Source organism: Hoplias malabaricus, chromosome 3, assembly GCF_029633855.1.
Source record: "Hoplias malabaricus isolate fHopMal1 chromosome 3, fHopMal1.hap1, whole genome shotgun sequence".
Lineage (NCBI taxonomy): Eukaryota > Metazoa > Chordata > Actinopteri > Characiformes > Erythrinidae > Hoplias > Hoplias malabaricus.
Window position 1 is genome coordinate 11,136,056 of NC_089802.1, and position 24,682 is coordinate 11,160,737.

General features: G+C 36.8%; 1 protein-coding gene across 2 annotated transcripts in view; it reads left to right on the forward strand.

The window, feature by feature from the left end:
• LOC136690835 (cadherin-18) overlaps window positions 1-24,682 on the forward strand; it is a 170,333-nt gene that overhangs the window by 123,657 nt on the left and 21,994 nt on the right. For both annotated transcript variants that reach the window (XM_066662885.1, XM_066662884.1), the window contains exons 5-10: window positions 4,619-4,786; window positions 7,468-7,655; window positions 9,124-9,377; window positions 14,460-14,596; window positions 20,453-20,574; window positions 24,023-24,140. In XM_066662885.1, coding sequence (XP_066518982.1) covers window positions 4,619-4,786; window positions 7,468-7,655; window positions 9,124-9,377; window positions 14,460-14,596; window positions 20,453-20,574; window positions 24,023-24,140 — 987 coding nt within the window. The remainder of the gene's footprint in view (window positions 1-4,618; window positions 4,787-7,467; window positions 7,656-9,123; window positions 9,378-14,459; window positions 14,597-20,452; window positions 20,575-24,022; window positions 24,141-24,682) is intronic.

A 24,682-nucleotide genomic window follows, 5' to 3' on the forward strand; every position in this document is an offset into this window, starting at 1 on the left:
CAGGAGAAGAAAAGCCTGTTTATAACCGTGAAGCTTTAATCTAAATGTTAACATGTCTTATTAAACAGGTTCCCAACTGATACTTAAATCTGGGCAAGTTTGAACCTACACAGGTATTTTATTTTCTGTGTAGGTTGTGCTTTCTTTATGAATCATACTCCGAGACATCTATCTCTAACCTATTTTTTTTAAATTAGTCTTTGCTATTCCCAAATAAGGAAATCGATGTTCAAGCTTTTTTATCTTTAGAAAAATTTTTATATATTTTTTTCACCACATGCCATGAAGATCTAGAGTGTTCCCAAACTTATAGGTCATACTGTACATGTATCTGTACCACAAAATATGGATTCCTTGGATTCTGAAATTGCTTATGAGCCAACCTTTTAATATTGCCACACGCGCACTCTACACTGAAATGACAACATTAGGCAGAGCTCCCTGTGAAACCTAGAATTCTTCATTAAATATATTTTGGTAAGAATCTTAATAAATCACAGTATACATTTTGATAGTAGCTCTTGTTATTTATTAACATTATTTGTTAGTGTAGACGAATCTTTACTTTTTAAAACTAGTTGAGTGAATTTCAGTGTTAGCGTCCCTACAGTATTTATGTAGACTTATTCATTTTTATTAATTTTGATTATTATCATTCCAGTGATATCCTTGGGAAAATGTACAAGGGACAAATATATAGAAACAATAGAACATTATTGTTTTCCACAGAGTGTGCATGAGCAGAGCATTAGAACAATGACATTCATTATTTTCACAAAGAAAAAAAAAACGCTTCGACTAGAAGTTGCTTATAGAGTGGCTTCTATGGAGCAGTTCTTTGTTGACTTGATGTTCAGTTCAGTCCCTAACTCCTAACCAGAAATGTAACTTTTGTATATGTTGTAAAATGTAGCCTGATGCCTGATAATTTCATTTATAGTTTCAAATATATATCAGCCTTGAAAAGGCCCAGTCGTCATGATTTTACTGAGAAGATTAAACAACAATGCCACAAAAAACTGCACATTATTAACCCCCAAAGTACAAACCCCCAAAATTTACAGTTATAAATTACTCTGGACATGGGAGAGCTAGATATTCATACAGCTTTTCAGAAGCAAACCAGTAAATTCTGTCTGTGGTCATACAATGTGCCTGCAGAGAGTGTCTGATGCTGGGAGTATTGCAACTTTTTCTTGGTGCCCACCTCAGCTAAAACAAACCTGCCAATGACTGCAGCATATCAAAGCATCTACACTTTTGAGGTGCAGATATTACCATACTGATGGCCTACACACGCCACAGTTATGACAGTTTCATTTCTAGACATGGGAGGCACATGGACAACTGAGCAGAAACAGTAACTATTTATTTATGTATTTATTTTTTTTTGTGATGTAAAAAATTTGGACAAATGCACCAACGCAAAATTTGCGAAACTGATCAAAATAGATGTGAGATGTGAGATGTGAGGTTTTGACTGACAGTGAGGGCTTCTATATTGACCTTCGTCCACGTCACTTTACATTCCTTTACTCTAATGAACAGAATCAATTTAGTTCTGTTACTCCATCTTGGTTACAATGAACATTAGCCTGCAAAATAAATAGCATAATTATGTTATATCCTGTTCTCCTCGTGTCTGCGTGGGTTTCCTCCGGGGGCTCCGGTTTCCTCCCATGGTCAAAAAACACACGTTGGTAGGTGGATTAGTGACTCAAAAGTGTCCTTAGGTGTGAGTGTGTGATTGAATGTGTGTGTGTTGGCCTGTGAAGGACTGGCGCACCATCCAGGGTGTGTTCCTGCCTTTGCGCCCAGTGATTCCAGGTAGACTCCGGACCCACCGCGCCCCTGAATTGGATAAGCGGTTTCAGACAATGAATGAATTAGTGAATTAATGTTTATTTATTTATTTATTTATCTTTAATGTGTCATGAAAATACCAAATTGCCTTACGTTTTAATTTGTTTAACTGTGTGAAAAACCAAAACGGTCAACTAAACCTCTTTTTCCACAGCAAACCTGTATAATGTGCATAGTGTTCTGGGTGGTTTTGAGGTCTGGGGTAAATAGTAGACTGTTTGAAAATAGAAAAGAAAACAAATGTATAATTATAGGATCAAGAGAGTGTGTATGGCATCAGTGCTGAAGATAACCCTTTAAGGGGACTACTGCAATGAAAGTTCAGTAACTTTTTTTTGTGTGGTTTCATAGTTACATGTATCATTTTATGTTTGCTAAACCCTCTATGGTCTCATGTTAATGAATATAAGAAACAACATACTTTAATGGAAAGAGTGATTTCCTCACTCAATATTGTTTTGAATAGCATTTCTAAGAAGTCCAAACAGTTAATATTTAAGTATTTGCCAGGAGTGCAATGGGTGCAACTTTGTACCCTTTGCTTTTTTAATATTAAAATGCATCAAGGAGTGCAAGTTATTCCCTTTCCCCTTTTAGGCTCATGGGTATGAATTTCACTTTAATGGTAAATATGATAGAAAGACCATTGTGGAAGGTTGTGCTCATGTCCCTCCAAGGTTGTGTAGTCATTTGAAATTTAATGAAAAGTAGAGAAAGCCTGACCTTGGCAGAAAAAGAACCCGAGAATCAAGATAGAGAGCACAATGGAAGCTATTGTTTTATGTTATGTGTGTTATATAAACTGTCAGACTGGCCCATTACTTCTCACAAAGCCCTTGAAAACCAAAGCAAGGTGTAAATATATTTTACCAAAAAAAATAAATAAATAAATAAATTTAAACTGTGCAGTGTCAGCACATGTTTCAAACAGTATAATTTGACCTAGAGGATGTCAAAAAAAAAGTTTTTTAACACACTGTTTGAAATTGACTTTGAAGCCCTTATATATTGAAAACATTAATCTAAGGATAATCTGTTATTTTTGATATATATATTATTAGGATACCTTAACCACCAAAAGGAAGACTTGGAAGGGATGATGATGATTTCTTATTCACTCCCCAGTTCAAAAAGCCCTTATTTGTAAACTAAGCTCTAAAGCAACCAAACTATCATAATTGCAAAAACTTTATGTTATCATATATATATATATACACTTGTATGCAAAAGTTTGGGCACCCTCAGCTAAAGTACACTTTTTTTAATTGAGAAACAATCACTATTGCTAATTAAACATAAACCACAGCAGATTCTAACATATAATTACTTTGTCTTAATGTCATAACATTATTCATTAAAAAAAATCATCAGGCCTGTATAAATGTCTGGACACCTTACATAGTATTTCATAACATGCCCTATGGCAAAAATAATAACTTGAAAATGTTTTTTGTAGACAGCTGAAGTCTTCCAATTTTTGTTCTTTGAAGGTATTTCTCAAACTCTCAATTGCAATCATAAAATGCAGTTCCTTTTTTTGTATGAACTTACTAGTGGTGATTGTGACCATAGAGTTTTATTTTGATTTAATCAATAATTTGACTTAATCAAAAATAAATTTAGACTTATTCCCCAAACTCCTTTTACTTGTATAGATGTTTTAAAGACATTGGCATGTGTTCATTCTGATGACAGTTCCATGAAGATTATGTTTGTACAAGCAACACTGCACAGTTTAACAATACACACCCACTCCTGTGTCATCTAGGTTTTTTGAAAGGTCTTGGCAGTAATATTACTTTCTTACCAGCCTTTGTGATTTGCCTTTCTTACCTACATACAGTTCTCTCCAAAAGTTTTCTTGATGTTCCATATCTCATATTGACCTCCACAGTTCCCCTGGACCACTATTCTTAATAGCATTCAGTACTGTATAAACCACAAGATGAAAACTTGGCTATCTTCTTTTAGCCCTTTCCCTGCCTTGTGGGCATAGATTACTTTCATCTTCAGATCATTAGACAGTTGCTTAGAGGAGCCTATGGTTGCTGAAGGTTAGCCCAAAGTTTGTGAAGTTAGAGAGTGTATAAAGCTTAGGAGATTGAATCAGGTGATAGTTCCTAAATATAGTTGGTGACATGTCTCAGACCTGATCTGGTTATGAAGGTATGAAACATTATCAAAAATATCTGAGCTGTTGCAGCATTTATGGTATCAAGTCTTTTGCACGGATCACACAGATTATATAAATAATTATATTAATATTTATTGTTATAAAAGATAAAGTTACAGAGTATTAAGGTTTGATGCGGTTTAATTGCAGTGTATACTCTTCTGCAATGGCTTTTTAATAAATGCTGGAATATTTCTGTGAGTATTTGATGGCATTCACCCACAGGTAAATTAGTGAGGTCAGATACTGGTGTTGGATGATAAACTCTGGATCACAAATATCACTTAGTTACCACAAGTTAGTGGATGATGCATCTTCACTCCAGAAAAGACAGCTCCAATGTAAAACAGCCCAAAGTTGTGAAAGTTTATAACCCATTAGTTAATTATAGTCCATTACTTTAAAATAGATACAGGATTGAAAATATTTAGTTACAAATTAATCATGGCAGTTTTTTTCTTTTAACATATAAGCAAACAAGCATTGTATGTGAACATCATTAGAGACATTAATATACTGGAATCATGTAGGATTTGATTTGTTTACCACATTATATGTGAAATTTGCCTCTGTTCTGTGCAGGGATCATCAGAACAGCTTTGGAAAACATGGATCGAGAAGCAAGAGAGCACTATGCTGTGGTCATCCAAGCCAAAGACATGGCAGGACAAGTTGGCGGACTGTCCGGCTCCACCACGGTCAACATTACATTAACTGACGTCAATGATAACGCCCCCAAATTCCCCCAAAGTGAGTAACCCAGTGATGATGCTTCATTAATGTCATACTCAGGTCACAGTTCAGCAAAACTGAGCTGATATGGCAAGGATTCTTAGTGATCAATAAATAATAATAAGAAAACAATTTCTCAAATTAAATAACTTTCAAAATATTTCTCCACATCATTGGATATGACCGAAGTTTCATCAGTTCATACAGAGAGGAAACAAAATTACTCATTAAAGTTTGTGTAAATGTCATTTAAGCTCTCTTTTCCAATTATTCGGATGGTAAATCTTCAGTTATTTGGATGTTATATTTGTTTGCTTAAGACTAGTAAATGTAGGATATGTGATGTGCCAAAAAAAAGCATTTTTAATTATGATGCTACATGCTGTTGCACTTTCTTACAAAATAACTTTTTCAAGATGATGGCTTTTCAAATTGATTACATTAGATGAAAGAATCTTTCATTTGGGAGTTTAAGATTATGGGCTACATACAGACAAAACTCACAAAACCTTTTTATTAGTAGTACTATTATTATAAAAAATATATATAAAGAATAATAAACAAATAATATTCTCAAAATGACACAAGTATTTAAATAAGAAAGTTATTTTAAACAAGAAAAGTTCATTTAAGAAACTATAGTCACAAACCCATTCAGAGAAATACGCATGCCAGTATAACAAAACAGTGCTATTAATTAATTTCTATTATAATATACACATTCACATTTATGGCATTTTGCTCTTACAAACTAAGACTGACCATTTTAATTATGTCACAGATTTAAGCTAATATAATGTCAGAGGTCTTGCCCTAAAGCTGTAGTTGGTATCGACTTAAGCAGTGAAATGAACAATAGTTTCCTGCTCTCTAGCTAATACATCTCTAGTACTACATGACTCTTCAGAATTAATTCACTTTGTACTTCTTACTGCACTTATTGGCTTATTTTGATATTTAATACTTTGTACAATAGTGAAATAATGCATTAGTGGCATAGTTTATGGTCACTGTATCATACAATGAACCATACAATGAAATTTCACTTACATTTGAATTTAACCCATCCGTGGCAGTGAACACATACACACTCACACTAGTGATTAGAGGCAGGGAACACACCCAGAGCAGCGTGCAGCCGTCTTCTGCACCTGGGGAGCATTCTGGGGGTTGGATGCCTTGCTCAAGGGCACTTCAGCCATGGATGCTCCTGCGGGCACTGGTATTGAACCAGGAATCTTCCAGTACCAAGCTGCCCCCATTTAATTTATTAACTTAAATTTCCAAACCGTTTTGGACTCATTATGGGTGAATTTTAGGAGCCATTAAATACTGTTATATACCTTATTAGAAATGGTAATATATCTCTCTTTTGTCTGAATTTGTTCTCATTACATTGTGACTCATCCTATCGCTGGTACTCTGAAGTGCCATTTTTAATCATTATTTGCTGGAGAGCAGATGTCTGAACAGCATGCAGAAAATGTAAGTGGAAGCAATTGTGGACCATGAATTTAGATGTCTTTTTTTGTGTGTAAATGACATCTTCTGAATTTACTGGCAGGTAACTTTCAATAAAGTGTGAATCTACCAACTGAAACTCTGCACAGAGTGTGACAAAACCCCTTCTGTTGATTGTGACAAAACACCTTCTATATTACTTCTATACTTTTATGCATTTGTAAATGTTTGGAAATAACGGGTCAAATGATATATTCTGGCAAGGGTATATTATTATTATACCTTTACAGAATTATAAGATTATTTCCATTTCATAGCACAATTGTGTGCTATATAGCACAAGCGTTTTATAGAGGGGAAAAAAACAAACACATATACATTTGTTCTAGCATTTGTATGGGACTGTGGAGTTGAGAAAATGGGTGGTGAGTGTAGGAAAATGATCTATAAGATCATTTGACCGAGCAATATGATCGTTTCTCTTAATATTTTCTTTTTAATTAGCAAGAAACAATCTGGGAATAGGGCGGCCCAGTGGTGCAGAAGGTAGTTTCGCAGTCACACAGCTCAATTCCTGCTCCGGGTGACTGTCTGTGAGGAGTTTGCTGTATTCTTCCAGTGTTCGCGAGGGTTACCTCCGGGTGCTCCAGTTTCCTCCCACAGTCCAAAAACACACGTTGGTAGGTGGATTGGCGACTCAAAAAGTGTCCGTAGGTTTGAGTGAATGTGTCAGTGTGTGTGTTGCCCTGTGAAGGACTGGCGCCCCCTCCAGGGTGTATTCCTGCCTTGTGCCCAATGATTCCAGGTAGGCTCTGGACCCACCGCGACCCTGAACTGGATAAACGGTTACAGATAATGAATGAATCTGGGAAAAGACAGGATTGTTTATATTCACCAGTCAGCCATAAAATTATGACCATCCCCTTGTTTTTCACACTCACTGTCCAATACCTCATCTCCAATATCCACACAGAAACACTTTGTTGTTTTATCATTACAGACTTTAGTCTATCTAGACCATTCCCAGGGCTGCAATGACATTGACATGGTGGTGGTGTGTTAGTGTGTGTTGTGCTGGTATGAGTGGATTGGACAACGTATGCAGAGCAATGGGTTAAAGATATTTGCTGTGAAACAACATGGAAAAGCATAACAGAAAATTCATCTGATTTAGACACTGCTATAATGAGGTTTCTATCTGAGAGGTTTTGTGTTCATAAGATATATTTTTTCTGCAGAGAACTACCACTTGTATGTGCCCGAGACTGCTCAAGTTGGGAAGCCAGTGGGAAAGATCAAAGCCAGCGATGAGGATGTGGGGGTCAATGCTGATATCAAATACAGTATTCTCAACCCTGAAGGAGCCAATATGTTCTCCATTGCTACAGACAAAGACATGAGAGAGGGCATCATTAGTCTGAGAAAGGTATCCAGTTATTACATCATCCTTCACTTTCTCTTTTTTCAGGACTGTGTAGAGAACTGTAAACCATTCAGAGGCTAATCAAAAGATCACATCATTATAAACAAGAGCTTTGCTAATTTGTTTTTCTTAATTTTCCAATTAAATGTTGTTTGTGTGTGTGTGTGTGTTTGTTAAATTCACATACATTTACATTTAGTGCATTTGTCAGATGAGTCATGATTCTATGAATTTTTGCTCATAGCAAATATGAATTGCCACTTTTCCATTAAAATCATACACACTGCACTTATAATTCTTAATTTATACATTGTACAAGGATTGTTTACAATGCTCTGACAGGTTTCATCCACACTAACATTAATATCCACTACACATTTTGCTTTTTTATTTTACTCTGCCTATACACTCTACTGAACACTCACTCACATTCTTCCCCTCATTTACATAATTGTTCTATGGTATACATATTTTTATTTTGTTTACTTTCATATCAGAATTGTTTTAATGTATGACTTAATTGTTTATTGTGCTCTTAGGTTTATCTACTTTCACACTATTATTGTGCTGCTGCAAAATGTGCATATCCCTCAGGGTTTCATGGAGTAATCTCTCTATTTATCTGTCTGTCCATCCATCTAATTATGTAGGCAAACACATTATTAGGAGATTTGCCCAAAGATTTGTATTGGTGTAGTTCAATGTGCTTACCGGAGCAGGTGTTCTGGGTAGATGGTACAGATATTACCCACTATTTTCCACCAACCACAAACACACACACACACACACACACACACAGACATCTGTTCAGGCTTGTGTTTTTACTCTAAGGCTAAAGTTCAGAATGGTAGACTCCTGGGCAAAGTTGGTAATAAAAGCTAATATTACTACTCTACCGGTATCTTCTACGACAGAAAGCACCATATCGTTGGGTCAAGGTTCATAGCTGGGTCCAGCAAACATAGAGCTCATCCAAAAACCAATCTCAGCCATTCAGTGGTGTCCGAGACCCAGCCAACTGAGGGTGGAGGTCATATTGACAAGACCTCATTCAGAAGACACTTCAACCTCTGTGCTCAAGAACAGAAAGCGATCTATTGAGCTCCACACATCTGCCCAATGCAGTATAATTCTGCTTTCATGTGGTGCAACCATTGAATGACCAAAGGCTAAAGAGAGCCACATGTGTTGGCAAAGACAGTGAAATTAAAGGACACAAGGACTGGTCTTGTACTGACACATTTGTCTTCACTAATTGCCTTTTAAGGTCCAGTAAGAAAACTTTTGTACCTCTTACTGTGAACTTTAATGTTTGATGAATTTGGCCACGCTGGGATTAATGAATTAATTGCATTTATTACATCAGAATTTGCATTATTTCACTGTCTAATAATTGTTCAGCTATTGCCTAGACACCTCAGAGTTTTTACATTTGGCAATAAGCCCTTGATTTACCTTTTTTTTTTTCCAGCCTCTTAATTTTGAAAAGAAGAAACAATACACTTTGCACATTGTGGCAGAGAACACACACCTGGACCCCCGCTTCTCTTTTATGGGATCTTTTAAGGATGATACTACTCTGAAGATATCAGTTGGCGATATGGATGAACCTCCAGTTTTCTCTATGGATTACTATATAATGGATGTCTATGAGAACGCAGAGATTGGAACAGAAGTGGGAGCAGTAACAGCACAGGACCCAGACAGCAAGAACAGCCCAGTCAGGTAAGATGCAGAGGAAAAGATATGCTTTCACATGAGGTTTGCTTTTCTGCTACAACAATAATTCAGTGAGCAGCCTATAATGAAAATGCCAAAATCCCAATGAACTTGACACACTTTTTGGTTATGTTTCTGTGTCTGTTTGTTTTCCACTATTTAACCTATTAATGTTTTAAAAATTAATAGGTTCTGTGATGTCACCAAAACCAATGCATTCTCATCTATATCTATAGCAGCTTAGCTCTGTTCACTTACACAGTGTTTATAGGCCTTTTCTCAATAGCAGGAACACAAAGAATGGACTTAATTCCTGCAGAAGAATGTTCTTAAATGTTTTGTATTTTTGAATACTGGAATATATTTGTATCCACTGGAAAATTATAATCAAGCAGGAATGCAAGGACATACCAACACACATTAATGCATATTGAGAAACACCCATAGAGAGTTTCAGCCTGGACTGCCTTTTGAATGAAGCACAATCAGAACAGCCAGGCAGAACAGGTATCATTTACTTAAGGTGCAAATTATGAGAATAAATACAAATAAACAATACATTGTGAATGGATGCAAGTCAGGATTTTAGCTTAAAGAAAACATATGCAGAAGTGATAACAGGTCTCTGGGTCTTAATAAAAATGTCTGTGACATGCTTTGGTCAAAACAACAGGATGAAACAATGCAGCAGCATTGTCCCCTGTCTAAACAGTCTTGTTCAGAATGACCAGTTGCAGCACTTGTTCCATTAAATGACAATGTGGCACAGCTCAGTTTAGTGCGAGAACCTAGGAGTGAGGAGCAGACGCTCTTGTAAAAAGGAGCACAAAATCAGAACGACTCATTTTATTCTATGTTTTCAAACATTATTTTAAAAGGTTTTTTATATATATGTCCCATTCCCAACCATTTCCAAAAATCCTCTGGAGGAACCTCTTAAGTGGAACACATGGAAGAAAAGTTAAATATTAATTTAAATGCATTTCCCTTATATTCTCCATATTACTGATGTCTTAAATGAAGGATATGAGGAGTGGGAGGCTGCTCTGGATTGAGACACTTTCCTTCTTGCTATATCCTCCAAACCACAATCACCAGTGCAGCCTCCTTCCATACTACTCAAAGGTAATCATAAGATTATGCATGCTCATAAAGTGTAATATATTCATGGAAATTTGCTAGCCCAGCTACAGTCCTCTCCCTTTATTTATCCTTTTTTTTTTTAGATCATTTCCTTTATTGTGTTATGGCAATAGAGCTTAGATGCTCTTTATTGTCTATTTCTTTTTATTTCTCTTTTATTTAAAAACAGCCAAATTTAATGAGAAGGCTGTGAGATATGACACATATGCTTTTCCTGTGTCCTGTTGTCATCTCTCTCTCTCTCTCTCTCTCTCTCTCTCTCTCTCTCTCTCATACACACACTCTCTGGAGAATGATGGTAATTAGTGTGGTCAGGGTTTCTTGTACTCACAGCCGCTCTTGTGCATAAAGGCTTTTAAACCCTACATCCATTTTATTTGAAAAGCAGCTTATCTCTGAAGCATCATTTGATATTGAAATATTTTGCTCACAGGAATGTTGGTGGACAACACTTATTTACAAAGAAAGCCCTTCATTTTGGTGGCAATTTTAAATTATTAAATATAAAATAATGAATAAATAGGTCAGCATTACAATCTCTCATTAAGATTTTATAAAATCCTCTCAGGGGAGGAACAATGCCCAAACCTGACGGGTCCCAATGGTTCAGATGGGGTTAAATATCAATTCTTAAATATGTAATATATCTAATAGTTTAAAGACACTCTTATAATGAAAATACATTAAGGTTAACCCTTTCTGGAAACAGATATTATATTGTGCATACACTGATGTAATTCTCAGTAGAAAAGTATGAAAATTATTGCACTGAGCTTAAGTTCTCCCTGATCAATGCCAAAAGTTGGCTAGAAGTGTCAAAAAGGTTGAGTCAGGCTTGTATAGAAAGCATTATTTCTATTCAAGGTTTGGACCAGAAGTCTGGGACTGATTATAGCATGTTACTTTGGGTTTCAGGGTGAGTTTTATTATTGTTTCCAAGAGGTGCAGATTTCTTTCAGTGCGATTTCTCAGTGCTGAATCCTACCCCAACTTTAAGGAAGGAACAGTTTTAACCCTGTTCATTTAACCTTGATAGAAAAATAGATGTGCTTAAAAACACCCATCATGCAGGTAACTGGATAAAGCTCTTTCTTGTTGCTTTAGACATTGTTTCTACTTTATATCATAAGAGGTCTTTTCAACATGTCTCTCAAAAGGCTTGAGAAATCTATCTCCCTGTCAAGAAAAAAAAAAGACACAGTAATGATGGCTTTTCTACAGCTATAGCATGCTAATAGGTTCATTAGTATGAGTGTGTCTTTCAGGGTTTGTTCAAGGTCTGCACCAGAACAAACAAATAACAAAATAATAAATAAATGTGTATGGAATTCATGTACACAACAGGCCAAAACAGGCCTTCTTTGGGGCAGAACTTTCTAAGAATTTCTAAGCATCTTTTATTGCTATCTATCTATCTATCTATCTATCTATCTATCTATCTATCTATCTATCTATCTATCTATCTATCCATCTATTCATCTATCCATCCATCCATCCATCCATCCATATTCAGTGTGTCACTGGCCCTGTCCACACAGTGTGTCATGTTCTACATACCTGTCTCTGAAAACTCAGCAGCTGTTACAGGCCAACATTTTGTTGTTGTTGTTGTTTTTATATATATTTGCTGTTTTGCAGTCTTCTCTTCCACCTTAAAATATTTTAAAACTTTTGAATAATTCTGAATTTTTAAACACTCTTTAAGATGCAACAGAATTTTGCACATGCACCATAATATAAATACAGCACCATTTACAGTGCAAATATATATTCCTGGATGGCACAGTGTTGCTGTCACACAGTTCAGGTCTCTGTGTGTAAGGAGTTGGGTGTGTTCTTCCCACATCAGCATGGGTTTCCTCAGGGCCATCAAGTTTCCTCCCACAATCCAAAAAAAAAAAAAACATGTTAGTAGGTTGATTGGCCATGCACAAAGTGTGCATAGCTGTGGAAGTATGTGGGTGAAGGTGGTACCCTGTGATGGACTGGCGCCCCATCCAGGGTGTTTTTCTGCCCATTGATTCCAGGTAGGCTCCAGAAAGCAACAGCAACCCTATACTGAACGCTGAACTTTTCAGAAACTAAATGAATGGGGCATAAATGGGGCTTGTGCGTGTATCTATGTTCTTTAATTTCTTATACAGGGTCTCTATCTATCTCTCTTTTCCATTATTGTTCTCTTATTCTATTGTACTTTTAATGTATCTATCCTCTCTTCTTTCTTATTTATTGCTATTTGTGTTTGTTTCCCTCCCTTCTCTCTCTCTCTCTCTCTCTCTCTCTCTCTCTCTCTCTCTCTCTCTCTCTCTCTCTCTCTCTCTCTCTTTCTCTGCTGCTAATTGATTTTCATTCTAGAGGGTTTTCAAAACCCAGAATGTCAAAGAAATACTTTGTCTAAACACAAATTGAACTGCATACTCTTGATGTTTGTTTGTAAATACGTTTACATTTTTCATGAAAGCGTTGAAGTAGTCTTTGGGAAGATTTACCAAGGTTTCAGGGAGTGTTGGATTCATCACAGAAATGAGAATTGAAGGCCCAAGGCTGCCTTCACAAGTGAGTGGATAGACTGTCTACTTCTGTGTCCACTGCTTGTCTGCATATGTGATTTGGCCAATGTCAAGTACTAGGCATAAAATATTGGAAGGATATCATAGGTTTCAGTAATGAACAGCTAAAATAAATTTCCAATGGAAATGTTCATGTATACAAGTATTGATTTTGAGTAGTACCGCATAGTACAATACCAGCACAGGCAGTGGACACTTGAAATTTAGTGCATACCTTGTACATGTGTAGGGGATTTTCTTTAATACCATTTAAAACTGAGGTGACAGGCCCAACACTTATTCCACCGGGCCACTCAGGAGCCTGATGATCTGTTTTCTCATATTGATGTCATTAAAGCCAATATTTATGCAATTATACATGCAACACCATGAAATACAGGTACTGGGCAAGCTCTGGTCAGTTGGTCAGCACACCAGAATACCAGTAAGAGCCATATTTAATGTGGGGCAGGGTGTTTATCACATTTGACAAGACATTTGACTTTTTTTGACTAAAGGTTTGTAGAGTTGTGTCATAAATTCAACTACTTTAAGTGCACTTTTGTAAACTGTAACATTGTAATACTGTTGTGTGCTCACACACATCTTATATAATCGTGAAATGACATGGGCTGCTTCGAACCTACTGTGAATGAGTCTAAGCTTGGCATAATGCCAAAAGTTGAGTGCCATTTTAGAGAGACAAACAAAATGTCACTTAGCCAGTCAGGTTCAAATTCAAACTGTGGTGTTGCAACTGTAATGTGTGAGTGACAAGGAGACAGAAGGTAATTTGTTTAAGTGAAGGTTTATTCAACAAAAGAAAACATGACAAAAACACATAAATTAAGCAACATAAATACAAGAACAAGACAAAATGAAACACAAACAGAAGAAAATGAAACAGGACTAAGACAGAGGCAGAACATAACAAGTGTAATACAGCATTTGCCACACAACCTGAACTATGTTGTAGTGTTCTGCTTTATTTATTTAATCAGTGTTGGTGTATCATGGAAAAAGACCCTACCTGAAGAATGAAATTTTTCTCAGTTACATCAAAACACATTTGTGTGAAAGACAGTTGGATGTAGACTACTAAACACATTTCTGCCTGATTAAGTTGTGAAATCACTAGCAATCCGTTCCTATGAAAATTTATACCATCCTTCCCGACTACATTTGATATGCTGTGGGCGTCCACTGCAATGACCCTCCACCCGGCTACATGCAAAGTGAGCTGGCATCCAATATCAAGCTTGTGTAAAAAGAGCACTCCTATTATCATGCATACCCATGCAGTCTGTGCTTTTAATGCTGTACAGATGATTGAGAGGGGAGCAATGGAGAGATTCATGCAATATTAATTATCACTCTGTCTCTGGTCTATATATAGGTATTTCATTGAGCAAAGAGAGGGAGACAAGGGATATTTCGACATTGAGGCTGTGAGCGGTGTCATTAGAACCACTCAGCTTCTGGACCGAGAGGACACACCCTGGCACAACATCACTGTCACAGCAACAGAGGAGGGTGGGTACCATGGATCAGTCCTATATGCATTTAATGGTTATATGTATTGAAATTGAATTTAATTAATCAATTAATTAAGTTAAATTTATGTTTAAAAGTAATATCTAGCACTAAAGGAGTAAATCATAAATGATCTCAGAAAAGTTAAATCTAGTTAGATTGGGTCTGTATATTTTTGCAAAAATACTGATAGTGGTTTTAGTTTCATTATTGCTAATAAACACCATGATGTAATTTTATTACATTTTTTTAATAAATCTTTAGAGCACCAAAAATCTTTCTGCTTAATTATGCAGCCATATCTTTTGTACTACATAGTCAGACATCAAAGCATTTAGGATTTGATTTTTATGTTCTACATTCATTTGTTGTTGTTAAGATATAAACAAATATTTTACTATTTCCTATGTATTATTTATTTTGACCTTTGAAATGTATATGCAACGTAATAGTGTCCATAGGTGTGAGTGTATAAGTGAATGTGTTAGGGTGTGTTGCCCTGTGAAGGATTAATGATTAATGATTCCGGGCAACCTCTGGACACATCACTACCCTGAACTGGATAAGCAGATACAGACAATGAATGAATGAATGTACTTTACATGCTACACCACCTCTCTATGTACTGTAGAGATGCTATTGGAAATGTTGGTAAAGTAGCATGTAAAGTTCACATGGAACTGGTGGTATTGAGCATGCATTAATGGTGCCAATGTGGCTAGGTACAGCCTTAGTCACCAGGGAGGCCAGTGTGGATTTACGGTTGTTGATGGTAAAGGGTAAGGTAGGACTGTAAAGCCAGCTTGGAAGGGGGTGGGTCTTGGACACCAGACTTCACGTTTGAGCTGTGTGAAGGTGTTGTAAGCTTAAACCATCGAAACACCAATGAGAGGAGGTGCCTGCCCGATGACCCTTGTGAAGAGCTAGTGATGCAGTGGCTGGTTTGAGTACTAATGGACCGGACTCAATGAGTAACTGTAGTTGTTAAGGATAGCTGGTTGCTGATCGGATCATAAATGGCCACAGCAATCTTAGTGTTGAGGTGTAGAATTCAACAGAAATTTTGGTGGCTGCAGGTAGGAAGAGTGTGTGGTGGGCCCTATGTGGAGCGCTAATGGATTGGCAATAGGATATTTTACATCTTATGTTGTGTATGATTATAATAATAATATATTGTGTCATTAGTAAAACAGTATTAACCAAACTGTTCATCAGATGAAATTTAAGCCAACCTTAAAAAGTATATATTAAAATATTTATTAAAAATGCACAGTTTGCAGAAACATATGGAATATAATTCAAAATGCATGATATTGAGAAGGTTGGACTATATTGGCAAATGTAAAGATAATAATCATAGATAAAATATATAAAAATTATTGATAGATAATATTAGATTACATACAGATAATAGATTACAACTAAGTATAGATGCTTCCTTCAGAGTAATGCATCAAAAAGGATTTTTATTTTGTTTTGCTTTGTTTTTCTACAATTTAACATTACCTGATCGACACCTGTGAGTGGTCCACTGTTTTCTCTTTTTTTTATATGCTGCAAAATCCTTTTGATAGACTTCTCTTCCCTGTGACATCTATACTCATCCTGAACAATCAATATATCACCATGCATTTTCAGTGAGACCTAGTGGTGCTGAATAGTGTCAGAGCTTTGTTAAAAGCCAGGATCTCAGATTTAATGCCTGGCTCAGGTCCCTGTCTGGTCCAGTTGAGGACAGGGAGTAATCATCCAGGAAAGTGTTTCAAGATCCAGCTGATGTCGAGTGTGAGTAGGAAACGGTGAACTTGGTAAGAACGGGGTGTCTTCAGCAGTGTTGTACCAGTGATAGCATGTTTGCACACAAGCATTTTGGTATTTGTATGAAGGAAGATACCACAGAATCAACATAATTCTCAGGTCAATTCCCAAAACGATAAAAATCACAGTTCGTTCTTGTGGCTGATATGAGTCGATCCAAGTTGCTCTTCAGCTGTAGATCTTATCTAGGCAATTACCCTTTCCCCTATCTTTTGCCCAGTACTAATGATTCACTAATAGCAAAGTCTACTCTCTGGTAATGATATTCCACTTCTATCAGACAGTGAAAAAGCACCAGCACAGAATCGCTGCAGCTGGAATTCCAAACTCGAGTTGGAGGTTTTCATTATCTGGAGGCTCATGCCGCCTACCTCACTTGTGGGTTAAATTGACTAGGTGAGAACACGTTTGTATGTTCGACTGCCACAAAGTTGTTAGTTGCCATGGGGACAGTTTGTCAGCAGACAGCTGCTTTAAAGGGTTAGTCACTTCGGCTAAGGCCATTTTTCAGTGTGTAGGGATGAGGGAGACAGAGTAAAGTTTGTTATTTATTGATCATGCTACTGTATGATAAATGCTACTATCAGAGGTGGGGAGAATACACAAGTAAAAATACTGAATCCTGGTGAATTAATGAGTCAAATAAGAAAGGTTATGTACCTACTCCCTAAATAAATAAATTAATTAATTAATTAATAAATAAATAGGAGTAAAGGTATAAAAGCATCAGACTAACGTATGTTTTGAGTTTCTTAATTCAAGTAGCATCTATTACCACAGGTTAATCTCTTCTGTGTTTGTTTGTTTTTGTTTTGTTTGTTTTTATTTTTATTTTGGCCCCTAAAAGCACCACAGATCCTGTCATCAACAAAAAAATAATGGAAAATAAATAACTATACACTGATAAAAAGTGAACAAATATAAATTTGAATACACATATTTTTGTGTACCCAAAGAAGTCACAGAGACAGGAAGCATTTTATGGGTGACCACAGTGCTGACAAGTTCTATGTGACCACTGACCAAGCTCTCAGCCTGACACTGGAGGGGGTGATTACATGAGACATAACCCAAAAGAGTTTAGGCATAATAGATCTAATAGACCACAAATACATCACAGTGCTTCTGAAAAATCGTAAACCACAACAATAAATACATCAAAACCCACTAAATGACTGAGAGAAAAAGTGAGGGTGACCACCAGTACATCATTGTTGACATAAAGCCACTCGCTGCAGCTCTCTCCCCTTTCCTTTTTTTCACACATACATTATGTAAACTTACCATAATTACTATTGGCCTAACTCTAACCCTTACCCCACGCTTAACCTTAAAACATTGCTTTACTTTAAACTATACAACCCACTAAACATCTGTGGTGAAGGAAACCACAATATTAGGATTTGAAATACTCAGGAATCAGAGATTTACGTAAGTACAGGAAAGTGTTTAAATGAATCTAGTTCCCACCCAACTCCCTCGGGTAATCCAGTACTTTACCAAATTTGTCAGTGTCATAGTTTCTGAGCCTCACTAATCTCAGCAGAAACCCTTGCTGTTTTCTATCAGCATGTTTTCTTATTATTCTTTTTTCCGTCCTTAAGAAGTAAACGGCATTTGATGCACAAAGCTGTCAGAAAAAAATGTCGCATTGTGCTGCACCTTCCCCACCAACGCCTTTAGAAACATGGATGAAAAGGGCATAATAGTGAGCAGTACACAAGACATGGAAACAAGAGGCTCCGAGAACTATAATAGGCTGTTATTCCCACATATTATTTCTGAAATACAGAACAAAAGGGACAGAAAACGTCAAACAAAGATGCGGAGTGAGACAGACAGAGCGATGTGATTTGATAGACAGATACAGAAGTTTACAGAGATGGTGGGAGACAGTAAACATGTGACAAGGAGGCGGACAGGAAAAGAGCGGTAGCTGTACTTTAATCCGCTGGAGATATCCACATCAAAGGTGGATAAAAAAAGGTTTTCACACATCTCCATGCTAAATGGGGTGAAAATAAAGTCCAGGTGTACTGTAGAATACTCTGGACACCTGGGGACAGTTGCATCTAAAGGTAGATCCTGCCTCAGGTTTAGCACCAGAGGGATTGGTCTTGACCACAAAGAAACTGGTCAGGTTTATGGAAATTGTTGGAATCCATAGGCATTAAATGGACATTAGAATTGAATAGAAAATATTAATTCAGTCTGAAACTAATTCACACTTTTTCCTTGCACTTAATATGATGAAATGACTATCTGGAAGCTCCCTATCCTATTCATTCTCTTAATAATCTCCTGTTAATTTTTCTACTATATTCTACTGATCACTTTAGAAAAGCTAAATTGTATAGATACTCATTTCTCATATTTTTCATTAAGTATTTTTTTAATATTATTTAAGTGTTCCAAATGTATTATTTCAATTAATGCATTTGCTATCTTTTCATCATGTAAAATCTGCACATTTTATTATGTTTTATTTTATTTTTGCTTACACACACACCCACACTTAGATACTGTATTAGATACTCTATTGGATTGAAAACAATTGGCCTAACACCAAGGAAGACATCATTCATTTACTCTCCATCTAGTCAAACCCCCTCCACAATTGAGAACTGGAAATTGCAAACAGTTCTCCTGAGACTGTAGTTTAACAGACAGTGTGGCATCAGCAAAGCAAACTATATGTGGATATGAATGGACAATATTTGGCAGTTATTATTCAATGTTCACTGAAATACAATACTATGAAAGAGCCGAAACCTGTCAAGATGCTCAGTTTTCTCAGAGAATTCTTATTATAGAATGTAGCTCATTCATCAAAAATAAACCAAATCATACTCTGAGGGCAAATGAACTCACACTTTGTTTGCTTTAACAGATGTATTTTTAATAATACTTAAAATTGAGAGAAACATTGTCATAATAAAGAATAATAGAATGAATATTAATGGTTTATTATATAATCCAGTATATTTTTTTATCTGAATTAGTGTTGTATGATTAGACTAATGAGTAGAAATTGCATTATTATTTCAGTAACAGTAATTAATAACAATCTCAATGTTGTGTCATGCTGAGACTCTAGTTTACTGGGTGTTAAACCCAACAGGGTTTGCACAGTTTCTCTGAGTCTTTTAAATATTCTGGAATGTTTCTCCATATAGTGCCTGCTTTCTTACAGACGTTGGCCTCAATCGCAGAGTGTGTCACATTTTGTTCCAGCAAAACAGATTAGCTTAAAGCTCATTGAACATTTTGTAGGACAGGGAATGTTTTTATTCCACAGATATTCTGAACTTTTTCAGCCTGGAAGCGAAACGACAGTCAAACAGAAAACCAAAACAGAGAAAGAGCTGAATCTGGAATTAGTGATAAACTGCCAAATAGAGGTTTCAGAAAGGACTTTTTTTGGTGTGATGCCATAGAAGAAACATTCGGGTTCCCTAAAGAACATTTCAGCCAATTGTTCTTATAGAATCTTTGTTGAATATTGTAATGAGAGTCTCCACATTATCTAAAGGGTTTATATAGACAATAAAAAAATAAAAAGGCAAAAGTACCGATCATTACACTATACATATTATAACTTTATAGGAATGCATCAAAAATATTGCCATAGTTGGTAACATTTTAAATATGTTTAACATTACACTTAGGTTTTCAGGCAAACATCTTGACAACAAAAATGTTTAATTTTCCATTCCACCTTGAATGGTGCCACAATAGCATTTTAGCAGATTCTAGCATTTTGCACAACTTTAGAAAAAGGGAAAGCCTTAGGAGACAACCATAATTAAAGAATGAATGAATAAATAAAAATAAATAAACTTATTAGTATCCATCCTTGGACTTCTTAACTCAAGAATCCTGCAGTAACCTTTATTTTTAACAATGTATTCAACCCTTTCTGTTCTCAGCTCCTTGATGATGTGGGCACAGATCTGTCCTATGAATTATGTATTATTTGTGACAAACCAAAGCTGTGTTATTGTCATTAATATCTGTGTTGGGCATTTTCTCTTTCAGATAACCCAAGTCTTCTGAGCCATGTCCCTGTCACAATCCAGGTTCTGGACGTAAATGACAACCCTCCCGAGATCAACACAGAGGAGGAAATAATCATTTGTGAGAGCACTAGAGCAGGACAGGTAAGTCTCTGGGAAAAAAGCCCCTCTAACTCCCTCTCCTCCTTCTCCCTCCCTCTATCTCATGCACACACATGTGCACACGCACAGATTTGGACACAGCATTTATTTGCCAACATGACGCATGGCAAGAGGATGGAGAAAAAGCAGAAATTAAAGGAAATGAAAGGAGGGAGGGAAAGATGGGAGGGCGCGCTAATCATCCCTCATTCAGAATGAAGATCTGTGCAGCCGAGCATGACTGCTTCAGCTCCGAGCACATGGCCATTTTCCTCTCTGCATAGAACTCTCATTTAAATTAAGAGCGCTGCAGATACACAAGAACTGCTCACAATGTGCATGAGAGAGAGAGAGAGAGAGAGAGAGAGAGAGAGAGAGAGAGAGAGAGAGAGAGAGAGAGTTTGGTGTATAAACAAGAAACATTGAGGGAGAGAATTAACAATATAAATGGGGAGTTGCATTCTGAATGCATACATTTACCAGTTCAAACATTAAAATGTCATTGTCCAATTGATTATGTCCTCTTGCCATATGGCCTTAATTGTTAGCTCTACAACTGCAAACTATAGCCTATGGGGTGGTCCTCAGGAGGTCCTGACCATTGAAGAACAGTGTGAAAGTGGGCTAAGAAATGATGCAGAGCAACAGATGGAATGTCTGTATCTGTGGAACTACAAAGTGCACCTATATGGTCTGTAGAGCTGAAACCATGGGTATAGAAACAATGAGGTCATTTTAGCGTTGTGGATCAGGGTATGTATTACAAGCAAATATATACAGTGAAGATAAAGGAGTGAAGATGCTGCAACACAGGTGTACATCGTGATGCAATTAAGCAGTTACCATCCTACAATGCAATGTGCTGAACAGACCCTTCATTTTAGATGTGGATCGAAACAAGGGTGACTTTAAGAGAGAATGCAGGGGCAGTGATTTCAGGACTTTCACTCCCAAAGAATATTCATCTCTCTAGCGTTTCTGTAGGAACTGTGAGTAAAGTGGCAACACACTGTGATGATTTTGCACTTGTAAGATGTGAAAAAAAAACACAAAAGAAAGGTGACTGTGAGCATCGATGCAGAACATTATCACACTGTTTCAGCATTAACAGTTCACCCACCCGTGCATAAGAAGGGATAAAACCAAATGCATAGAGTTCAATAAAAAAAACATAGATGTGGGGAAAATGTGGTATGCTCACTTGAGTCAGTTTTGATCACATTCTCCAGCAGTAGGTGAGAGCATGTCTGGTGAACTCCTTTGTCCAGCACATTTCTGTCCTGCGGTAGTGGTCTCTTTGAGAAGATGACAGGACATGTGAGGTCACTGAACAGTGTGATTTATGTGTGAACATTCTTGATATGCCAAGTAAACACTGTCTGGAGACATTAAGCTAATGTGTTATACAATACACTCCACAGCTTTCATCAAAACACTATCTGAGACAATCGATTGGAAGAACGGCGTTTGAGAGTGTTCCAACCATTTGTAGAATATATACTCACCCACACAGAAAATATTCAGGCAGTTTTGGATGTTTATTTTTTTGACAAATTTGTATTTATGTTATTGGCTGTGCAGAATTGTCTAGATATTTGAGTGAGTGAGTGAGTGAGTGAGTGATACCATGCGATGGACTGGCACCCTGTCTAGAGTGAGTTCCTGAATTGTATCCAATGGTTCTCAGTAGGATCCAGACACACTGTGACCCTGTCCAGGATGAAACAGTTATAGTGAGATGAACGAATGACTATATATAAATTCAGCCAACGTTGTGTATGCTGACCTATAAATGGAAAAAAGGGAAAAAGCAAGATGTGAGAAGCAGAAGAACAATATATGAGCTGAAATGCATTGTTAATATTCAAGACACAGAGTTGCAACACTACATCAAATTCTACTAAATCATGCATGCAATGCTAAGATGCGGAAATCAGGTCAACAAAAGAAGCCTGCATCTGTTACTCATACTCATATGTGCAGAATCAAACTCTTGTAAATGGACTGTGCTTTCAAGTATAAAGCTGAACTGGGTATAAAATACGGGGGTGACATCATCCAGCAGTGTTATGTTATGCTATCAAGCATGTGCATTTCATATGAAGGATTACCCCGCAGTACAAGTGGATAATGTTACACACTGTGTGATTCTGTATCATGTAACAGTATGTAGGTAGATTGGGTTTGTGCTCTGCAAGTGAATCATTTTACCAGATGAGTCTTTAATATTACTGTTAATGTACATATCTGAATTTATATATTTCCTGTGGTCTGTATATTCACCTTATATTCAAAACGCTTTTCCACTGTGAACATCGGCCATTGATATTTATCAAAACAATAAGAACTTTTGTTGTGAATAAAAATATGAATATTATAGGAAAGCAATAAAACCAAAATGACTGCTGTTAGCAATACATCCAAAATATATTCATAAAAACAGCCTTCACCAACCAAAACACCGTGTTTAATTTTTTTTTATTTTCATGCTAATATGTAATGGTTTAACATGGTTTGTTTACTATCAAAACATGACATATTTTGCAGCGCCGTCATCATCATAGGTTCTTCTGATAGTTTACTCCATTAATTATTAAGTGTGGTAATGTGAGCTAACCAAATGGAACTGACTTTAGAAATAAGACGGTGTCATGCTAATTTGCTCACTCCTATCTGCTCATTTAAAGTTTGAGGTTGCTCAAAGACTTTAAGGTTAAAAGCTAACCTCCCAGTGGATCATCACTAAAGGACTCCCTGCGATGGCAGAGATGATGGTAAGAGCATGTGCCAGCAGGGGGGATCACCAGAGGTTAAAGCTACAATCAACAGTCTTCTCCCATTAGCCAAACATCAGCAACAAGCCTTTAGCCTCTAGCCTCTCACCTTCCTGCTCCTAGGAGGTCGTCTGCTGAGAAAAGCAGGGTCTCAGAACACTTTTAGAGGACAAGGTGGTAACATAGCGTTAGGTTTACTTCAACAGCCCCTGCAGCCAAAGGAATTGACACAGCTCCAAAAAGATCAGCCTTCAGCATCTGTGGACCCGCCTGCAGACACCGCAGAGGATATTATAGCCAAAAGAGAAAACATAGAGATGAAAAGAAGGCAGAAGCAATGTTAGTCGGTTCCACAGCAACCAGATGGCCTGAAACAACTGCCGGGATTGATAAGTGTTGTCTGATTAGCATATTCCAGTTAAAGAGACTTAAAAAAATTTTGGAGCCAAACGTGAGACGAATTGATTATGCAAGGGACTGGCTTTTTACTAATGATGAGTCTAATTATCATTGTCATTTTTTCGCCAAATCTTTAGAGCATACAAGCTAAAGTGTCTCATTAACAGATTGAGATATGTAGTGGCTAATGACAAATCCACATAAAACTATTCCCACTGAGTAGCGGCTGTGTTTGGAAAGGCAGAGTGTAAAATATGCTCTTTCTCTGCTTATGACAGGTCATACAGACGATCACTGCTGTGGATAAGGATGACTTTGCAAATGGACAAAGATTTTATTTCTCATTCCCTGGAGGAATTCCAGTTAATCCCAACTTTACCTTAAAGGACAATGAAGGTAAGCAGTTTAGTAAATTTTCTAATGTGTGGGTTGTGTGTGTATATATGTGTGAGAGTGAAAGAGTGAGTGAGAAATAGAGCGAAAGAGAGAGAGTGCAAATATAACAAAAAATCATGGATGCTGTGTGATCCACTTGGAATTCATTCAGAGTTAAATTATGGGTGGGTGTGTGCTGCTTGGTAATTAGTTATAAACATGAGTTAGAATGTGCTGCCTCTTGTGTAGGTTTCATATTCTCCTTTAGGGAAAATGACAAAAGGTATTCAACTGCGTCAATAGACGAAGGCTAACACTTAAGCTGTAATTAAATCTGGCGTGTGGGGAATCAGGCCTAAGGCAAGGTATTGATGAAAATCTGCAATACAAAGACACAAATGAGAAATGGCACTTCCAGCCAGAATAACTTTTGTCATAGCTTCAATAGGTTGCTGCAACTTCAGCACACATAATTTTGTAAATTTATTTATTTTTTTTTTTTTTGTTTTACATTTTCATCCATTACATTACCTGATCCTCACAGCTGCAGGGCCACAGAAGCA